The 16,156-nt window shown below is 36.0% G+C and overlaps 1 protein-coding gene across 5 annotated transcripts in view; it reads left to right on the plus strand.

Annotated features, from left to right (window-relative positions):
• PFKP (phosphofructokinase, platelet) overlaps nt 1-16,156 on the plus strand; it is a 42,856-nt gene that overhangs the window by 11,822 nt on the left and 14,878 nt on the right. For 4 of the 5 annotated variants that reach the window (XM_071428645.1, XM_071428641.1, XM_071428644.1 and 1 more), the window contains exons 3-14: nt 3,346-3,423; nt 5,675-5,864; nt 8,351-8,516; nt 9,160-9,204; nt 9,299-9,407; nt 9,856-9,951; nt 10,681-10,773; nt 11,137-11,262; nt 11,833-11,897; nt 12,593-12,662; nt 14,940-15,086; nt 16,017-16,087. In XM_071428645.1, coding sequence (XP_071284746.1) covers nt 3,346-3,423; nt 5,675-5,864; nt 8,351-8,516; nt 9,160-9,204; nt 9,299-9,407; nt 9,856-9,951; nt 10,681-10,773; nt 11,137-11,262; nt 11,833-11,897; nt 12,593-12,662; nt 14,940-15,086; nt 16,017-16,087 — 1,256 coding nt within the window. Of the gene's footprint in view, nt 1-3,345; nt 3,424-5,674; nt 5,865-8,350; nt 8,517-9,159; nt 9,205-9,298; nt 9,408-9,855; nt 9,952-10,680; nt 10,774-11,136; nt 11,263-11,832; nt 11,898-12,592; nt 12,663-14,939; nt 15,087-16,016; nt 16,088-16,156 lie in introns of those variants that run through there. The other variant, XM_071428646.1, reaches the window with a different exon arrangement.

Genomic DNA, 16,156 nt, shown 5'->3' on the forward strand with positions numbered 1-16,156 from the left:
CCTGAAGGATTAAACACAAAATGGAGCTGATCTTCACACACACACACTTTTTGACAGTTCATTTTTTCCATTCTTGCTACACAGTTTCAGTATCCCAGTACACAAGCTCCTATATTTTTAGGATCTCAGTAAGAATTTACTTTTTTAATATAAATTGACAGATTCCCACCCTCATATTAAGGTCTGTAGTCACATCTGCTGGGGTTTTTTGGTAACCATACAATTAGAGCAGTGGTAAACATTCAAACATACATTGTCCAGTCCTCATCAGTGTTTATCTAACTAAAACAATAAATGGAAATCATCATCATTTATACTCAATTGTATTTAGTAATTTTTTTTTTTCCCCAATAGCTTTTTTAGAAAGCTGTTCTAATTCTATAGCTTGTATCTTTTAATGGTGTGGAAAACAATGTGACAGTTCTGTCTACTTTATTCAGAGGTAGCATACACATACTTGGCAGACAACTGAATTAGGAAAAGTTCATATAACAGTTCAAACAGATTATGATTCCAAAGGTTCCCTGCCCTTACCTTGTATTGGGAGGAATTGTTAATGCATCCCCAGTTCTCACTTGTCTGCACAGATAGGAACTCCTGACCAAAATGCACAAATTCCTTCTATTTCAAAGAAACATGGTGCAGGAATGGGTCATAGCTCATCCTTAGCCTAGCTATGAGGTGTTTCATATATAGAAAACTTATAGACAACTTATTTTATCTCTTTGCTTTTTTCTGTGCTTAGATTTGTTAATCTGAAAATTGAGAATTTTATTCCATCAGTCTTATTTATGTATAAATTTATTATATGTTATACTTCTTTGGATGCACTTTTGTTTTTCCTCTCAAGTTAAAATGGAAGGTGAATGACTTGAGCACACATGTACTGTACATATTTTTGTCAGCTCTCAGTGCAGCTTACTGTAGTCAGTGTTACACACTGAATTAAGATGCAACATTATACTATTTTCTACCAGTGGATCTCTTGAGTTATTGTAGCTGTCAGTAGAAATACTTAGAGTAAAAGCTTTCACTCCATTACTGAATGATATAAGGAACATAAAATTCTATGTTTTTAAAGCAAGCAAAGCAAAGCTGGTGATGAATGAACTTAGTAACTTATTAGCCATCATCAAGCTTAGTTGTATCTATTGTGATGTTTCTTTCTGAGGATCTTTGCACTTTATCTGAGGGAGTATTGTTTTAAAGTTGCTATGTATATTAAGCATTATTCTTTTTCCATTTTGCTCTAATTTTAACAAATTGTGTAAATAATGGCTTAGCTCTTCAAGTCATTGTGTGTGTGTACGTTAACATAGAAATAGTGTGTCCTGTATGTAGGGGCCCACAAGGGAACTGGGAAGAATGTTCACCAGGAACTGTAATGATGGGCCAAGGAGTAATGGGGGCAAAGTGAAGGGGTGGAAATGTAGGTGAGCTATTTGGAGGGAATTCTTTACTGTGAGAGTGGTGAGTCACTGAGCAGGCTTCCCAGAGATGTGGGTGCCCCAGGCCTGGCAGTGCTCCAGGCCAGGTGGGATGGGGCATTGAGCAGCCTGGTCCAGGGGGAGATGTCCCTGCTGATGGCTGGGGAACAGGAAGCTGATGGTCTTTAAGGTCCTGTTCAGCCCACACCATTCTGTGTGTAGACATTAGATACATCTCATACATGTGAGACCATACAAGATATTGAAAAGGTCTATTGGGTGGCAGGAATTAGAGATATAAGTAGTTTTCCATCTGGAGATTTTTTGCTATTGCTTGGTCATCTTGTCTCTAAATTATTCAGTCAAGTCTCACTGAGCAGAAACTTTCATGCTTTCCCCTTGGAATCTGGACTGGAATTCTGAAATGCTTAAATGAGTAACTGGTACTTCTGCTGTGTTCAGGTTATCTTTACATTCTAATTTTCTTGTGATGGTGAGGACTCAAAGTTTGACATAAAAAATCATATATATTATATGAATACTAAGCCACTTTAGGCTTAGTATGTTTCCAAGTTACTGCTTATTGAGTAAATTCTGCATATACCCTGAATTGTGCCAAATTAAATTTTTCCAGGTTATGATGTCAATTTTGCTGTTTTCTGAACTTTTTCTTTTTCTAGTTCCTGACTTTCTAAAAAAAAAAAACTGCACAGAGAAAAACTGTTAACTGATTGTTCCTTGGTATGGGGAATATGTACACATAATCCAAAAATGGAGACCTAAACATTGCCATGGTTATTTTTCTTTAGTAGTTTTTGTTTATTTTCTTTAACATGTTATGATTTTCCCTGTGGATTTAAATAAATGTCAAAAAGTTGAATGGGAATTCCACTTTTATTCTGGTGTCTGTCAGTTAGGATTTTCTAAACTTAGGACTTGGCTTTTTCTTTTTCTTTTTCTTTTTCTTTTTCTTTTTCTTTTTCTTTTTCTTTTTCTTTTTCTTTTTCTTTTTCTTTTTCTTTTTCTTTTTCTTTTTCCTCTTTTTCCTTTTTTCTTTTCTTTTTTTTTTTCTTTTTCTTTTTTTCTTTTTCTTTTCTTTATTTTATTTTTTTAATCAATGTTCACTACATCACCTAATGGAAAATAATCTGCAATTGCCATCCTGCTAGTATTTTTGTAGAGAGGAAATAAAGCAAAGCCAGAGAAAACCCTTGCTGGATAGTTTTCCTTCTTCCAGATAAATGTAGTTCTTCTCATATTACAGCATGCTGTGGTTTCAGAAGACCCTTTAAGTTAAGGTATTAGGAAATTTCTTAAATGCATAACTAAAAATTGTATTTCTTTCCTGTTAAATGTCTTTTATTTATTGTGTGACTGCCTAAAAAAAAAAAAAAAAAGAAAAAAGGTTGTGTAATCTGATTTCTTGTTCTTTCAAGAAAAAAATTGGGTTATTGCTCTTTATCATGTTTTGGTTATTACCAGCACTGGGGGGAAAAATGTACAATGTGTTACAAAGATTTCTTAAGTTCATGGCCCCAGGCTGAGGTTGTGTTTTTAAGGAACATATTTTATAATGCATTTTAAAGTTCTTTGTCAATTTTTGAAAATATATTTGAATATTTATTCTTAAAGAAGAAGCACATTACCATTCTAGTTTTATAGCTGTGTAATCTCTGTAAAGTATTACCTTATCTTGATGTTGTTTTTGGAACTGATCCTTTAGGAAGAGGGTTTGTTTTGCTTTTTCCCCCATTAAAGAAGCACTGATACCTTCTTGAATACTGTTTCATTTAAATTGAGTATTTTTTTATTCAGTGTTTTTAATTAAAGTTGTATAAAGTGCACACTGAGTACTAGTGTAGTGGAAATTTGATGTAGTTTTTAAAATTAGACTTATGAAATACTTTCCTTTTTACAGGGTTACCAGGGAATGGTTGATGGAGGTGATAATATTGTAGAAGTTTCATGGGAAAGTGTTTCGAGTATCCTGCAAGTGGTAAGTGCTAAGGGGTGAGAGTGGGACCCAAAACCTCTTTATTCAAACAGAAGAGCCAAAATTCTAGATGCAGGCACCTGCTGGAGTTATGTATTTGGGCTGTGTGTGATGAGTCACCAGCACGTGCCACTTCCAGCAGAGCCTGCTTTCTGCAGTGACACTTGCTGGAGATTTGGTATGGTCTTGAATTTGGAGCCCAGAAATAATCTTGAAAACCTTTGTTCTAGATTTGCAATGCCACCTGTCATTAGCCTCCTAAAGCCATACTGGCAAGTCTATATTTAATAGAAAAGACATTATAGGGCCAAACCATGAAACAGCTGTGTTTTGTAAGGCAATTAATTTCTTACGAAACCCTGTTGTCTTTCTGTGTAAGTGGATTTAGAATTATAGTAACGGATGTAATTACAGTGCAGTTCTGCAGAGCTCAGATACTGCCAGTGACTTTGTACATTTTGGTTACAACATTCTGCAGTGTGGCCATTTAGATCTCCTCAGCTTTTGCTCAGCATGGTAATGTTGTTGCCTCTTCCAGAGCAGGTGCTATGTTTGGCGAAGAGGCCTTACTGCTTGCCAAGCTTTCTGAAAACTACCTCCAGGTGAAGCGTGGGTTTCTTTGGAGTTTTTTGTAAAGTTTAAGAACATAAAACAGTTAGCAGAGACAATTTTTTTTTTTAAACCAATGCCCTGGAGTACTGTGAGGTATTTTGTCCCCTGTGTTTGGTTGTTTTTCTTTTCTTCTTTTTTTCCCCCATGTCTATCTTGCAGAATCTTTGAGTAGAGTCATGGAATATATCAAGTTGACAGGGACCCATAAGGATCGTTGAGTCCTAAAACTAAATATGACTAGGAGCATCATCCAAATGTATCTTATGATGACAGGAAAATTGAGTTTTCTTGGCCAAGCCACACAGAGTATAGGCAGGAGCAGGATGTAGGCTCCTGTATGTGTATAGGGTAAAAGAAAAACATCTTTCTGAGCTTTATTGCTGGTTAAGTCAACAGACCAACAATGAACCTCAGCATGTATCTTACAGAATAGAATGTGTTTAGTTGTTTTGATGAGACAGATTTTACAGCCCATTGTGTATTTGTTTATCCAGAACAAGTAGCACTTTGTTTCTAGTACAGTTTCTTTTCCTCTTGCAGCTGTTTTCTTCTAAGTATGAAAATACCTAGTTTTAGAGACATTTTTAGTTCTGATTTTTTTTCAGCATCTCCATGGGTACACATCTACCTTTTTTTCTGGAGACAGCTGAATTCTGCTCCACTTCATTTTTTCTTTCCACTAGCAGCTATGCAACACAGATGGCAAACTGGCCTGAGAGCTGAAACATCTATTGATAGGGTAAATTGTGTCAGTACAGCCACTGCAGATTTGAAGTTCAAATCTAGATGGATGTGACAGATTTACTATAAGTTAAAGTAAAGGGAATGTTTATGCAAAAAGGATGTAATCATCTCCAGATTTGCTTACAGGAAAAAAAATCGTTTTTTCAGTCTTAATTGATACTACTTTTTACTGTGACAATGAACAAGGCAAAAATTAAAGTTCTTGAGTGACTGAACAACATAAACACAGAAGATGTGTAAATGATGTGTGTCCAGCAAAACACCCAGCAGTTTTCAGTGACAGGGCAGTTCAGTTATTTTTAAAATACCACTGTTTCCAAAAGAAGCTTTTAAATTCATATTAATTAATGCAACAGATAATCAATAAAACAGAACATGTAGCATTAGTCTGATCTATAAGGAATTATAGGCATTCATTTCCATAATTCTGTGGAATGACAATGGGTGCTAATTTTGAATTTCAGGGATACATTTTTTCTCTTATTGTCTATGTATCTTGTGATATTAGGGGGGAAAATACCACACTGAGGCAAATTAATGTAAATACTTAACTAGTTAATATATCACTTTTACTCTTGAATGTAAGTAGCAACCTATTTATTTTAATACTGCTAAAATTAATCTGATGTAATTTAACATTTTCCTTCCAGAGTAGCTCTTTATCAGTCATTTTTGAGTGGTTTTTTTGTTGTTTTTGTGTGTGTATATATCTGTGTGTGTATGTATCTGTTCTTGAACATAAATTCCCACAGGTTTGATAATTTGTATGTCGTTACCTTACCTCAGTGTAAAATTAAAAGACGGAGGTTATGCTACAAAACTCATCGCGCATCCATCTTAGAAATGCACAGCGATATACCGGACCTCTAACCAAAAGTGCTGTTCTCCCCTGTCCTAGGGGGGCACCGTCATCGGCAGCGCGCGCTGCAAGTCGTTCCGCACGCGCGAGGGCCGCCTGCAGGCCGCCTGCAACCTGGTGCAGAGGGGCATCACCAACCTCTGCGTGATCGGCGGCGACGGCAGCCTGACCGGCGCCAACCTCTTCCGCGAGGAGTGGAGCGGGCTGCTGGAAGAGCTGGCACAGAAAGGTCAGTGTGCCTTCAGGCCCCCCAGACTTCCCCTCCGGCCTGCAGGGGAGTTATGAACCCTAACTGCAGGTGTGCAGACTGTATGCAGAGGGTAGATCTAAAGTTTAAAAATTAAAGGCATTCATTCTAGGAAATCGCATGGTTCTTCATAAAAGAATAGCTTTTGGTTTCTGTAGATCCACTCATGTGAATCATAAAGGTCCAAAAAAGGCCAAATAAGTTACTGGGCAGCAATCTGTGTGACTTTTGTCCTCTATTATGAATAATTTTCAGGATCTGAACTTCATGCCTTTTGCTTGAAAAGCCCTATGCCCTCATATCCAATCTGAGGTGGTAATTCCTTTCCTACAAAAAGCTGCACATTTGTATGTTATTTAATTATGACGCTTTCCTTTCTGTATGTCATTATTTCTTTAAGATCAGAATATTAAGAGGCTGTTGATAGAAATACAGCCAGCCCATAGCATCCAGGAGATAGCATCCAGGAGAATGTATAGGGAAGAGTAAAGACTAAAATAATGCTGTATTGGTGCTATGTGTTACTCATAATACATAAAAACTCTGATAGGTTCCATCCATTTCTATCTTCAGAGCTTCCTGAACCAGATGCTGTTAGCAGTCCTTAATGAATTTCTCTTTCATGAATGTATAGAGTCTACTTGAAAGCATACGGAATTTTGCTGAAAACATTGTGTAGTAAGGAGTTCTGCAGCTTCACTGAATAATGAAGATTGTGAAGAATCTTCTTCTGTTTATTTTGATCCTGCTGGTTTCTAGATCATTTGATATCCATAGTTTCTGTGTTAGAGTAAACCATGAATGATCAATCCTGCTTCCTCTCTGCATGCCACTTGAGATTTTACAGCTGTCTTATTTTCCCTTCATCATCTCTTTTTCTAGATGGAAGAATCCTAGTTTGCTTAGTTGTTCCTTATATGTAAGTTCTATATCTTTGATCATCTTTGTTGCCCTTCTCTGAACCTTTTCCAGTTCTACCCTGTTTTGAGGTGGGGAGGACCACAACTGCACCCAGTATTCAAGATGAGGGCAAACCATGGATCTACACAGTAGTATAATGATCTTTGTTTTGTTCTCTATTCTTTTCTTAATATTTTCTAATATTTTGATTTTTTTTTTACTGCTATTGAGCATTGAAGCTGATTTATTAATGAAAACAGCATTTTTATATTATGCTGGAAATAGTGTTATTTCGTTTGTGATGTTAGGGTACATTTTTTTCATGTGTCTTAGTTTACATTGATCTGCAATGAATTCCATCTGATACTTTACTGCTCACTGTGTCTTGCTAGTCTTCATTTCTTCTCAAACACTCCATATGTTTAGATCCCAAGTAATGCAGTTTGATCAGTAAACTTTGGCACTTTGCTGCTCATTCCCTTTTCCAGGTTATTGCTGAGTGAACAGCGCAGATCCCTGTAGAGCTCCATTGGTTACCTTCCTAAGATACAAGAATTTGTGTTTACCACTGCCTTGTATTTTTGACCCTCTGTTTCACATTATTTACTCTATGAAAAACCTTCTGTCTTGTACAGTGACTGCTTAGTTTCCTCAAAATCCTTTGGCAAAAGACTTTGTCAATGGCTTTTTAGAAATCTAAGTAGAATATGTCAGCCAGATATTAAGTCACATTTGGAACTCTAGAAGAGGTTTGTAATGCATGGTATACATTCATAGAAAACATTTTGATTCTTCTTCACAATGTTATATTTATCTTCATGGACATTAGTTATATTTTTTCATTATGGTTTCTGCTGTTTTTCTGTAATGTAGACATTAAACACACTGATACATAGTTCTTAAATCTCATATTAAAAATATGGCATTATATTTACTACCATCCCATCCACAGATACTAAGGTAGTTTTAAGTGCTTAAGCAGCTAAGGTGTTTCATCCTTGAGATCCTTTAGAGCTCTTGGATGATGCAGCATTTTCATTGCTGTCTTGGGAGACATCGCTAAGACATAGAATAGGAGCTTTTCTGTTCTGTTTGCTTATTAATCATGAAATCAGAGCCTTTCAGTGTTGCAAAAGAGAAGTCTTCAGAAGTTGGATGCTGGTTTCTAACTGTTTACATATGCCCATAATCATATCCAGTTTGCATCCTTCTGCTTCTTCGTTGCATGTTCTACACTGAGACTACAGTTTGAATGATATTGTTTTAGTTTGAAACCATCAATTTCAAGGTTGGTTACAAAACTTGATAATTATTTGACACTTTGAGATGGACTGAAAAGCTCTTATTTCCTTCCTTACTGTAAGGAGTTCTGTGCAGGATTCTTTTGTTTGGATGTTTGATTGGCTTTTGTTTGTAGTTTTGACTAACCTTGTTACCTAAAATATCTAAACATAATTTAATGTTTGGATATGTTTAGTTTATAAAAGTAGAGCACCCAAGCAATACTTCTAATTTTTTTTTTTTTTAGTAGTAGTCTTACAGCTCTTTCTCTGAATACTTCTTTACAGGAAAGATTGATGCAGAGGCTGTTAAGAAATATGCTTACCTTAACATTGTGGGAATGGTTGGATCCATAGACAATGACTTCTGTGGCACTGATATGACCATAGGTACTGACTCAGCTCTGCACAGAATAATTGAAGTTGTGGATGCCATCATGACCACTGCTCAGAGGTAAATTGAGCATATTATAGAGACTGATAACAAATACACACACGTTTATGCTTTTGTTTAAGTTCATTTTAAATAGAGGTTAGGTAGGTGGGGAAATAAAATTTCTTTTTGGCTGCAAGTTTCAAATGTCTTGGTTTCTTTTTTTCTTAGTAACTGCTTTTTCATCATTCCTGTCATGGCAGCATTTCAAGTATGCAATCATAGACACTGCATCAGCCTTAGGGGCAGACTTGGTTTCACTGTTTTTAGTCTTTTTCAGACATAGTCTGTTAGAGAAGATCCAGACACACCATGAATAATACAAAAATAGCATCTGTGTTATATAAGCTTTGTTTCAGTGAGAGTGAAGCAATTAATTTTTTTTTTTAATACAGCTATACCATTATAGTTCTTAACTATGGGTCTGCATCATTTACATTTCCAGAAAGGTTCATATCTTCTCTCATAGTATGTTTTGCAAGAAAGTGAAAATGAATTATGCATTGGAAGATACTTAATTTTAAATATCTTGTTTAATATGACAATGATTTTGTTTTCCTAATGTTTTTCTGTTTTGCTAAAGAATTCTGAGTTCAGTAATCATAGTAAACACAAGCTGTTTCATGATACTAGATTCAGTTAATTTGTTTTCTTATTTTGACAGCCATCAGAGGACATTTGTTCTGGAGGTTATGGGGAGACACTGTGGGTATGTATTGTCTTCAGCATTTTGTGTCTTGTATAGGTACAATTATGAAAGAAATCTGAACCATAAAAGTCTAATAATTTGTTCTATTTTTTAGCTATCTAGCTCTGGTTAGTGCCTTAGCCTGTGGTGCAGATTGGGTGTTTATTCCTGAATACCCACCAGAAGAAGGCTGGGAAGATACAATGTGTGTTAAGCTTTCAGAGGTAATTTGTTAATGTGTTTGAGATTCCCTCATGTCTTTGTTGATGTTTATTTGAAAACAGTGATTAAAAAGTGTGATCAGGACTTTAGGCAAGTCTTTGGTTTTGGTGTCACATAAAGTTCTCTGTGATCTTGAACGTTTCTTTTCTTGTACTCTCTGATTGTTTTGAGGAATCATATGACCTGCCCTGGGAATTGCATAAAATTAAATCTATATAAGCCATATGTGTGCATTTCCTCAGCAACTTGATGTTAGACATTTTACTTCATCAGTGAAAAGATGTGTATGAAAATGAAAGGTGTGAGAACACATCGCATATGAGTGATCAAATACAAGGAATGTTTCCTCAAATCCTAGCAGCTTAATGTATAGCAAATGATTATAAAATTATGTTGTAAATTACTCTTGCTTTTTTTAACTACAGGAATGTGCTTTTATTTTTATTACAGAACCGTGCACGAAAGAAAAGGCTGAATATTATTATTGTAGCTGAAGGAGCTATTGATTGCCACAACAAACCTATAACATCAGAGAAGGTTAAGGATGTAAGTGTCAACATCCCTGTGATACCAGATTTCTGTTGATAAGATGGAGCTTATTGTTAACAGTAACGTTTTTGTAGAGTAAATCTGTTCCCATTAGGTAGCTTATCACACAATTGTATTTTATCCTTGGGCTTTATAATCTAAAATTCCATAGTCAAATTAAAGGGCAGTGTTTTCAGTGGCAATTAATTGGAACCTTTTCTCCTTGTAATGCAACAGAGCAGTTCAAAAGCATCTGCTTCATGTGTGCCTTAATTGATAGTTTGAAATCAGCTCAAACCTATATTTATAATCCTACTTTACTTCGTATGTCTTGTAAAATTTTTACTGTCGGTCTGTCTCACAGTGAACTAATACTGTGTGCTTTGGACAAAGTCTTGTCCAAATGGTTGCTTTGATAAAAATTTCATTGGTGTTTAAGATTAAAAAAACTTTTAAGCTGCATTTTTCTGCCTTTTTTTTTTTTAAGGGCTCATTAAGAAATAAATTGGGAAATAGTCACTGCTGGAAAGGAGCTATGATACTTTGGCTTTACCTGGGGTTTATCTGTCCTGTGACTGTGAAGCTCTGTTTTCCATAGCTGTCAGTTTTAGAGAAACCTTTGACTTCATTCAGAATTGCAGTTTTGTGAAGTACCATTTAGCACTAAGTGGTGTAAGTGTACATGATGCTAACATCCATATAAATAATGATAATGGTAAGCCCACTGTATTTTGAAATTCTTTGCAGCTTGTGGTGCAGCGGCTTGGTTTTGACACCCGAGTAACCATCCTGGGCCATGTGCAAAGAGGTGGAACCCCTTCAGCTTTTGACAGAATTCTTGTGAGTATTCCCAAATAACTGCTCATGGCACCACATAGGACAACTGCATTTTATTACTTATTTGGGGGTGGGATGGTTCTCTACCTGATTAACTTGACAAATCAAACTGTTGCCTCACACCAACTGTCTGAATAGCTCAAATTTAGAGTGATGAAGCACTTTGTGTGAAGGAATCTTTGCTTAGGATCAAAATGCAAAGCTTAATCGTCCGTACCTATGGTTGTAAACAGCCCATAACTTTTTCACCTTACCAAGGAGTGATTTGTGTCAGCATGACTTACAGAGAAATCAGGACCATTTCTGTGATTGGAGGCTTGTGCATTTCAGTGCTTGCTTGAACACTCCAACGTTCTCTCCTTGCAGGCGAGTCGTATGGGTGTGGAAGCTGTGCTTGCCCTTTTAGAAGCTACTCCAGATACCCCTGCCTGTGTTGTGTCCCTGTCTGGAAACCAGGCTGTCCGCCTGCCTCTGATGGAGTGTGTGCAGATGGTGAGGCTCTGGCAAAGAGCCAGTTTATGTTACTTATTTACTACAACAGACTACTGTGTACAATAATTGCCTGTTCTCATTAGGACACTGATGGAATGTGTCTTTCCCATATTTGGGAATGAATAATGAAGTTCATATATGTTCTCTATGTGTTACTATTCACTATTCATTTGCAAACTATCAAGGAATAAGAAATACATAGCTTCTTAATTTTTTCTAAAATTTCATCTCAGATCTTCTGTTTTTATTGTTACAACAAATTCTTCAGATGCTTGCGTCCATTTACATGTCATACACAAGTCAGGTTTCTTCACTAAAACCGCACAGTTTAAACTGAAAGAAGAAAATGCACAATAGATATGTTGATTTCTTTGTCATATTAAGGCTTTAGATATTTGTTTCTACTTTCTTCTTCTCTACCCTAATCTATGCTATGAGAGGAGGTAGCTCATAAATTGAGGAATTGTATTTCTTTTTTCACTGTAGAAATATATTAACACGTGGAATATATTAAATAATCAAACTCCTGTGTTTTTTAAACATACTGAGTAATCAACTTGTTTTTTCAAGACTCAAGAAGTCCAGAAAGCCATGGATGAAGGAAGATTTCTTGAGGCTGTGAGGCTTCGTGGAAGGTATGGCCAATAGCTTATATCAGTTTATTTGCTGTAGAAAAGCATAGTTGCTTTGCTGTTATGCTGGCACATGACATTTTATTTTAAATATTTTACTAACTGTATGTTTTTATGGGTTTGAGAATGAGAGGAGACAGAAGAGTTGCCTAAATAGAATAATTGAAATTCTTACTTGCACCCAAACAAAGCAATCTGTAATTCTCTGCTGTGTCAGACTGGGAGCTGTTCCTAGGCTAACTGGTCACAAAGCAAAAAGCTGCTGTGCTGTATGACCTGACTGGTAGCTACCATAAGTTTGTTTATTCATGAATTTGAGGCCAGTCCTGTGAGCTTGTTTTTAAGTAGTTGGTAGTTTTCCAGCAGTAATGTTGGAGGAGGTATTCTTCAGTCCTGTCAGGAGAGTGATTTCTGTTTCAAGTCATCTGATAATAAAATGCTTTCTCCCCAGTCTAGAAAACTTAATTTGTTAGCTGCATAGTTGTTTTACATTTTGTGACTCTTATCTTAAAGAATTGAATATTTTTCATTGTTCTCTCATTTCCAATTTTTGCCATGTTTTGCATTTGCAATAACAATGGTGTTAATATTTCATACCACTTTTTTAATGTTTCTGAAAAATTCAAATGTTTCTTTAAAATAACTGAATTTAAAATTTTACTATGTGATTTGCTTATCATATTTGCTCATTTGTTTAGGAGCTTTGAAAACAACCTTAACACGTACAAATTACTGTCGCACAAAAAGCCAGATGCTGAGCTTCCAAAGGTAAGGGGGTTTGTTAAATGTGCAATGAATGTCTGCTTTTGGGATCCATTAATAACTCCCTTCAAACCTCTATTATAGCATAGGTTACAACTTAAATATTATGAAGATACTTGAAGCACACTAGTTTATTTTAATAATAGGCAACATTTTTAAAGTTAAATACAATTGTAACTAGAAAATTGCTGTAGACAGTTTCCTTCTGTTTTGGATGTACAGCTGGTCCCAATTGTTAAAATGTCTGGTCCTAATAGTTACTGTTTTGCCCTCTGTTTCTTACCATGGAGAGAAGGAGGGGTGATGTTTAAGGTCATGATTAAGACTCTGAAAATCATTAGATAAAGGAGAGTTCTATATTAAAATAATTCTAAGCCTTCCTTTTGAAGGGTAAAACCACTCAAGGGCAAGGGCAAATGCAGGAATTCATGGGAAGCAGTACTGAGGACAGATCCATCACCTTTATGTGAAATAAGTCACTCTGCATAATACAGTAGTGGACATTTAGTTTCTTTATAGTTCCTAGGATTTGTATAAGAGGAAATTTGGGTTTATTTAGGAAGCAGACACTAAATTTTGTGTGCAAACAAATCGTAGAAGGGATTTATTTTTGGTTTTATTAGAAATTTACTGAATAATTCTGTTTGATCATAGTTGGTGACTATGTCATCTCACTCATTAATTCCTCTTTTAATTGTGGTTTGTGACCATTTGTTACCTTATTTGCATAATGATTTGCTGTTATACTTTCTAGAAATCTTTTTCCCAACTAAATATTTGAGTAATGATTACTGGTGGTAGCTTCTCAATATTATTAAGGGGCAAAATTGTATTGATAATACAGTAAGGACCTAAGACTGACCTTCAAGAGATCAAAGAATTCAGGATATTTTAGGTGGATATTTAACATTTTCTTTGGCAGATCAGGTGTTTGGGTGGTGAGGTTTTTTTTGTTTTTAATACAGCAATGCAAGTCCAGGACTGTTAGCACTGGGCTTTTGTATTTTTTTAGATACTTCTGTCATACCTTCTGTGATAAATGACATTAGAAGGAAGTGTAGGCCATGTGTAATTACTAACTACTCAGATTTGGCCATACTAACAAAATCTGTGTGTATTCAGTAAAAGAGGTTGAATAGGAATTAAAAAGTAGATGAAATGTGCATGTCACAGGAATTGAGGAAAGAGCTAAGCTGATCGGATCAGAGGAGCCAGCTGAATGCTCTGCTTCAGCAGTGCTTCTGCACATATTATATTTTGCTGTTTGTGTTTGCATTGCATTTTTATACAATCCCTCAACTGTACAAGAACAAAAAAAAACCAAAAAAAGCCCCCTACATACACTCTGGGTTGTGTCTCTTTTATTGTGGTGGGGGGAGGGCTGTTGTTGGTTTGGGGTTTTTTTTGTTTGTTTTTGTTTGCTTGCTTTGGTTTTTAATCAGATGAGATTCCAAAATAGTTACTTAACAACTGTTCTATTTTTTTTTTTTTTTGTTTTGGGTTTTTTTTTGTTCTCATCTTCCAGAATAAAGCTAAATACCTTCTACCTCTTCTGCAGGACCAAATTCTTATAATTGTCATTCAAAAATGTTTTAAAAACTTCCATAATCTGAAAATGTGTGGTGTTGGGAAAGATGCTGAGTGCTTGTGTTCACTAATGTATTGTCAACTACTTGAAAAACCTGGCCAATAGCTTAATTTTGAAACTTGTCTGTTCCTCTCTGCATTGTACTGATGATACACACATAAATGCTGTGGTGCTAGAGTCAGTTCCTACTTGTTTTTTTTTAGCTATTGTTGGTGTGTTTGCAAAAAAATTTCCTGCTTTAGTAACATGAATCTGGTTGAATAACAATGGCCAGGTTGGGTGGAGCTCTGAGCAGCCTGGTCTAGTGAATGGGGTCCCTGGCCATGTCAGGGGGTTGGGATGAGATGATCTTTATGATCCTTCCAACCCAAACTATTCTGTGATTCTATTTTAAGTTTCTTGAACCTGGGCTAGAATATAAAAACCTGAATAATTTAACTTGTAAACCAAATGGAATTATGATAAAGTCTTATTTAAGAACAAACATTAATTTTTTTTAAATTGTTTGTCTCTTTGATATTCTGCAAGTGGGGAAATGTGTCTGCACCTTGCAGTTAACTTCAAATTTTCACCATGTTTAGGGGCTTTGAAATTTTGTTTCCTGCATTCCAGTATTTAGCAACTGCATATGATGTACAGATTAACTATGGTGTAGAAATCAAAGTCCTTACTAAATATAATTTTTTCTCTTCCAGAGTAATTTTAATGTGGCAGTTTTAAATGTGGGTGCCCCTGCAGCTGGGATGAACGCCGCCGTGAGGGCTGCAGTGAGAGTTGGCATGACTGAAGGTCACAAAATATTTGCTGTCATTGATGGTTTTGAAGGGTTCGCTAGAGGCAAGGTCAGTGTCACGTGTGTGCGTTACCAAGTGCTAGGTACCCCCTCCCACACCACCACCTTTGTTCATGTTCTTGCAAGGTATGTTCTGTCATACCTGCTGAGGGAACTGCCTCCCTAAGTGCTTTTATTTTATTTTAAAGATCTCTAAAACCTAGATTGTAATTGTATTTCTCAACTATTCAAGTCTGTAAATTCATTTATGCTGAGTGTTACTAATCACATGGTACAGAGCTACAAAGTCAGTTCAGATGAATCCTGCCTTTGAGTTTTGGTCTATGTTGAACATATTGAAGTTTTTTCAGAGTAGCAGAATAATCTCTGATTCTGAACAATGAGCTATTGCACATGTATTCCTTTGCTGTAAGAAACTTTTTAATGGTGCTTATTGAGGGAGGAAGCTTTTTTTTCCTTAGGTAAGTTAGATTCTTCTAATCACCTGTTTTTAAATGTTATGCATTGGTTGGTGTACTGAAGAGAAACTGAATGCAAGACTAATAATTCTGGTGCCTGGCTGGAGCCACAGATCCCAAAACTTACATCAAGAACCTAACTTTAGATTTTTTTTGCTTCACATTCAGTAGGAGAGGATAGCTGAAAATAGGATTGAGATATGAAACACAGAGACAAGGTTCATCCTGGTCTGGAAGAAGAAAGAACAAATGGAATGGAAAGGACTTGCAGCCTAATGCAAGGCAACAAAACAATTAGGGTATCCAGGGGTAACACCGAAAGGGATTATAGTAATTGAAGACAAATAGAGTTAAACTCTTGATGCTGTTTTCTTCCTTGGCTTCATTTAGTTTTAGTGATGTCAATGCCCACAACTTCTTCCAACAGATTTTCATGAAGTAGTACCTGTTGTTTGCTACAGCTCAAGAGAATTAATTGGATAATCACTTAACAAACTCTCCATTTTTACTTTTATTCAAAGATTAAGGAAATTTCCTGGGGAGATGTTGGAGGCTGGACTGGTCAAGGAGGATCAATTCTTGGTACAAAACGGTAACATCAATATTTTTGTCAATTGATATGATGAACTGTAGTGCTTTATATACCCACTGTATGATTCCA

Source organism: Agelaius tricolor, unplaced genomic scaffold, assembly GCF_023055355.1.
Source record: "Agelaius tricolor isolate 1412-34295 unplaced genomic scaffold, bAgeTri1.0.p SCAF_6, whole genome shotgun sequence".
NCBI classification, from domain to species: Eukaryota; Metazoa; Chordata; class Aves; order Passeriformes; family Icteridae; genus Agelaius; species Agelaius tricolor.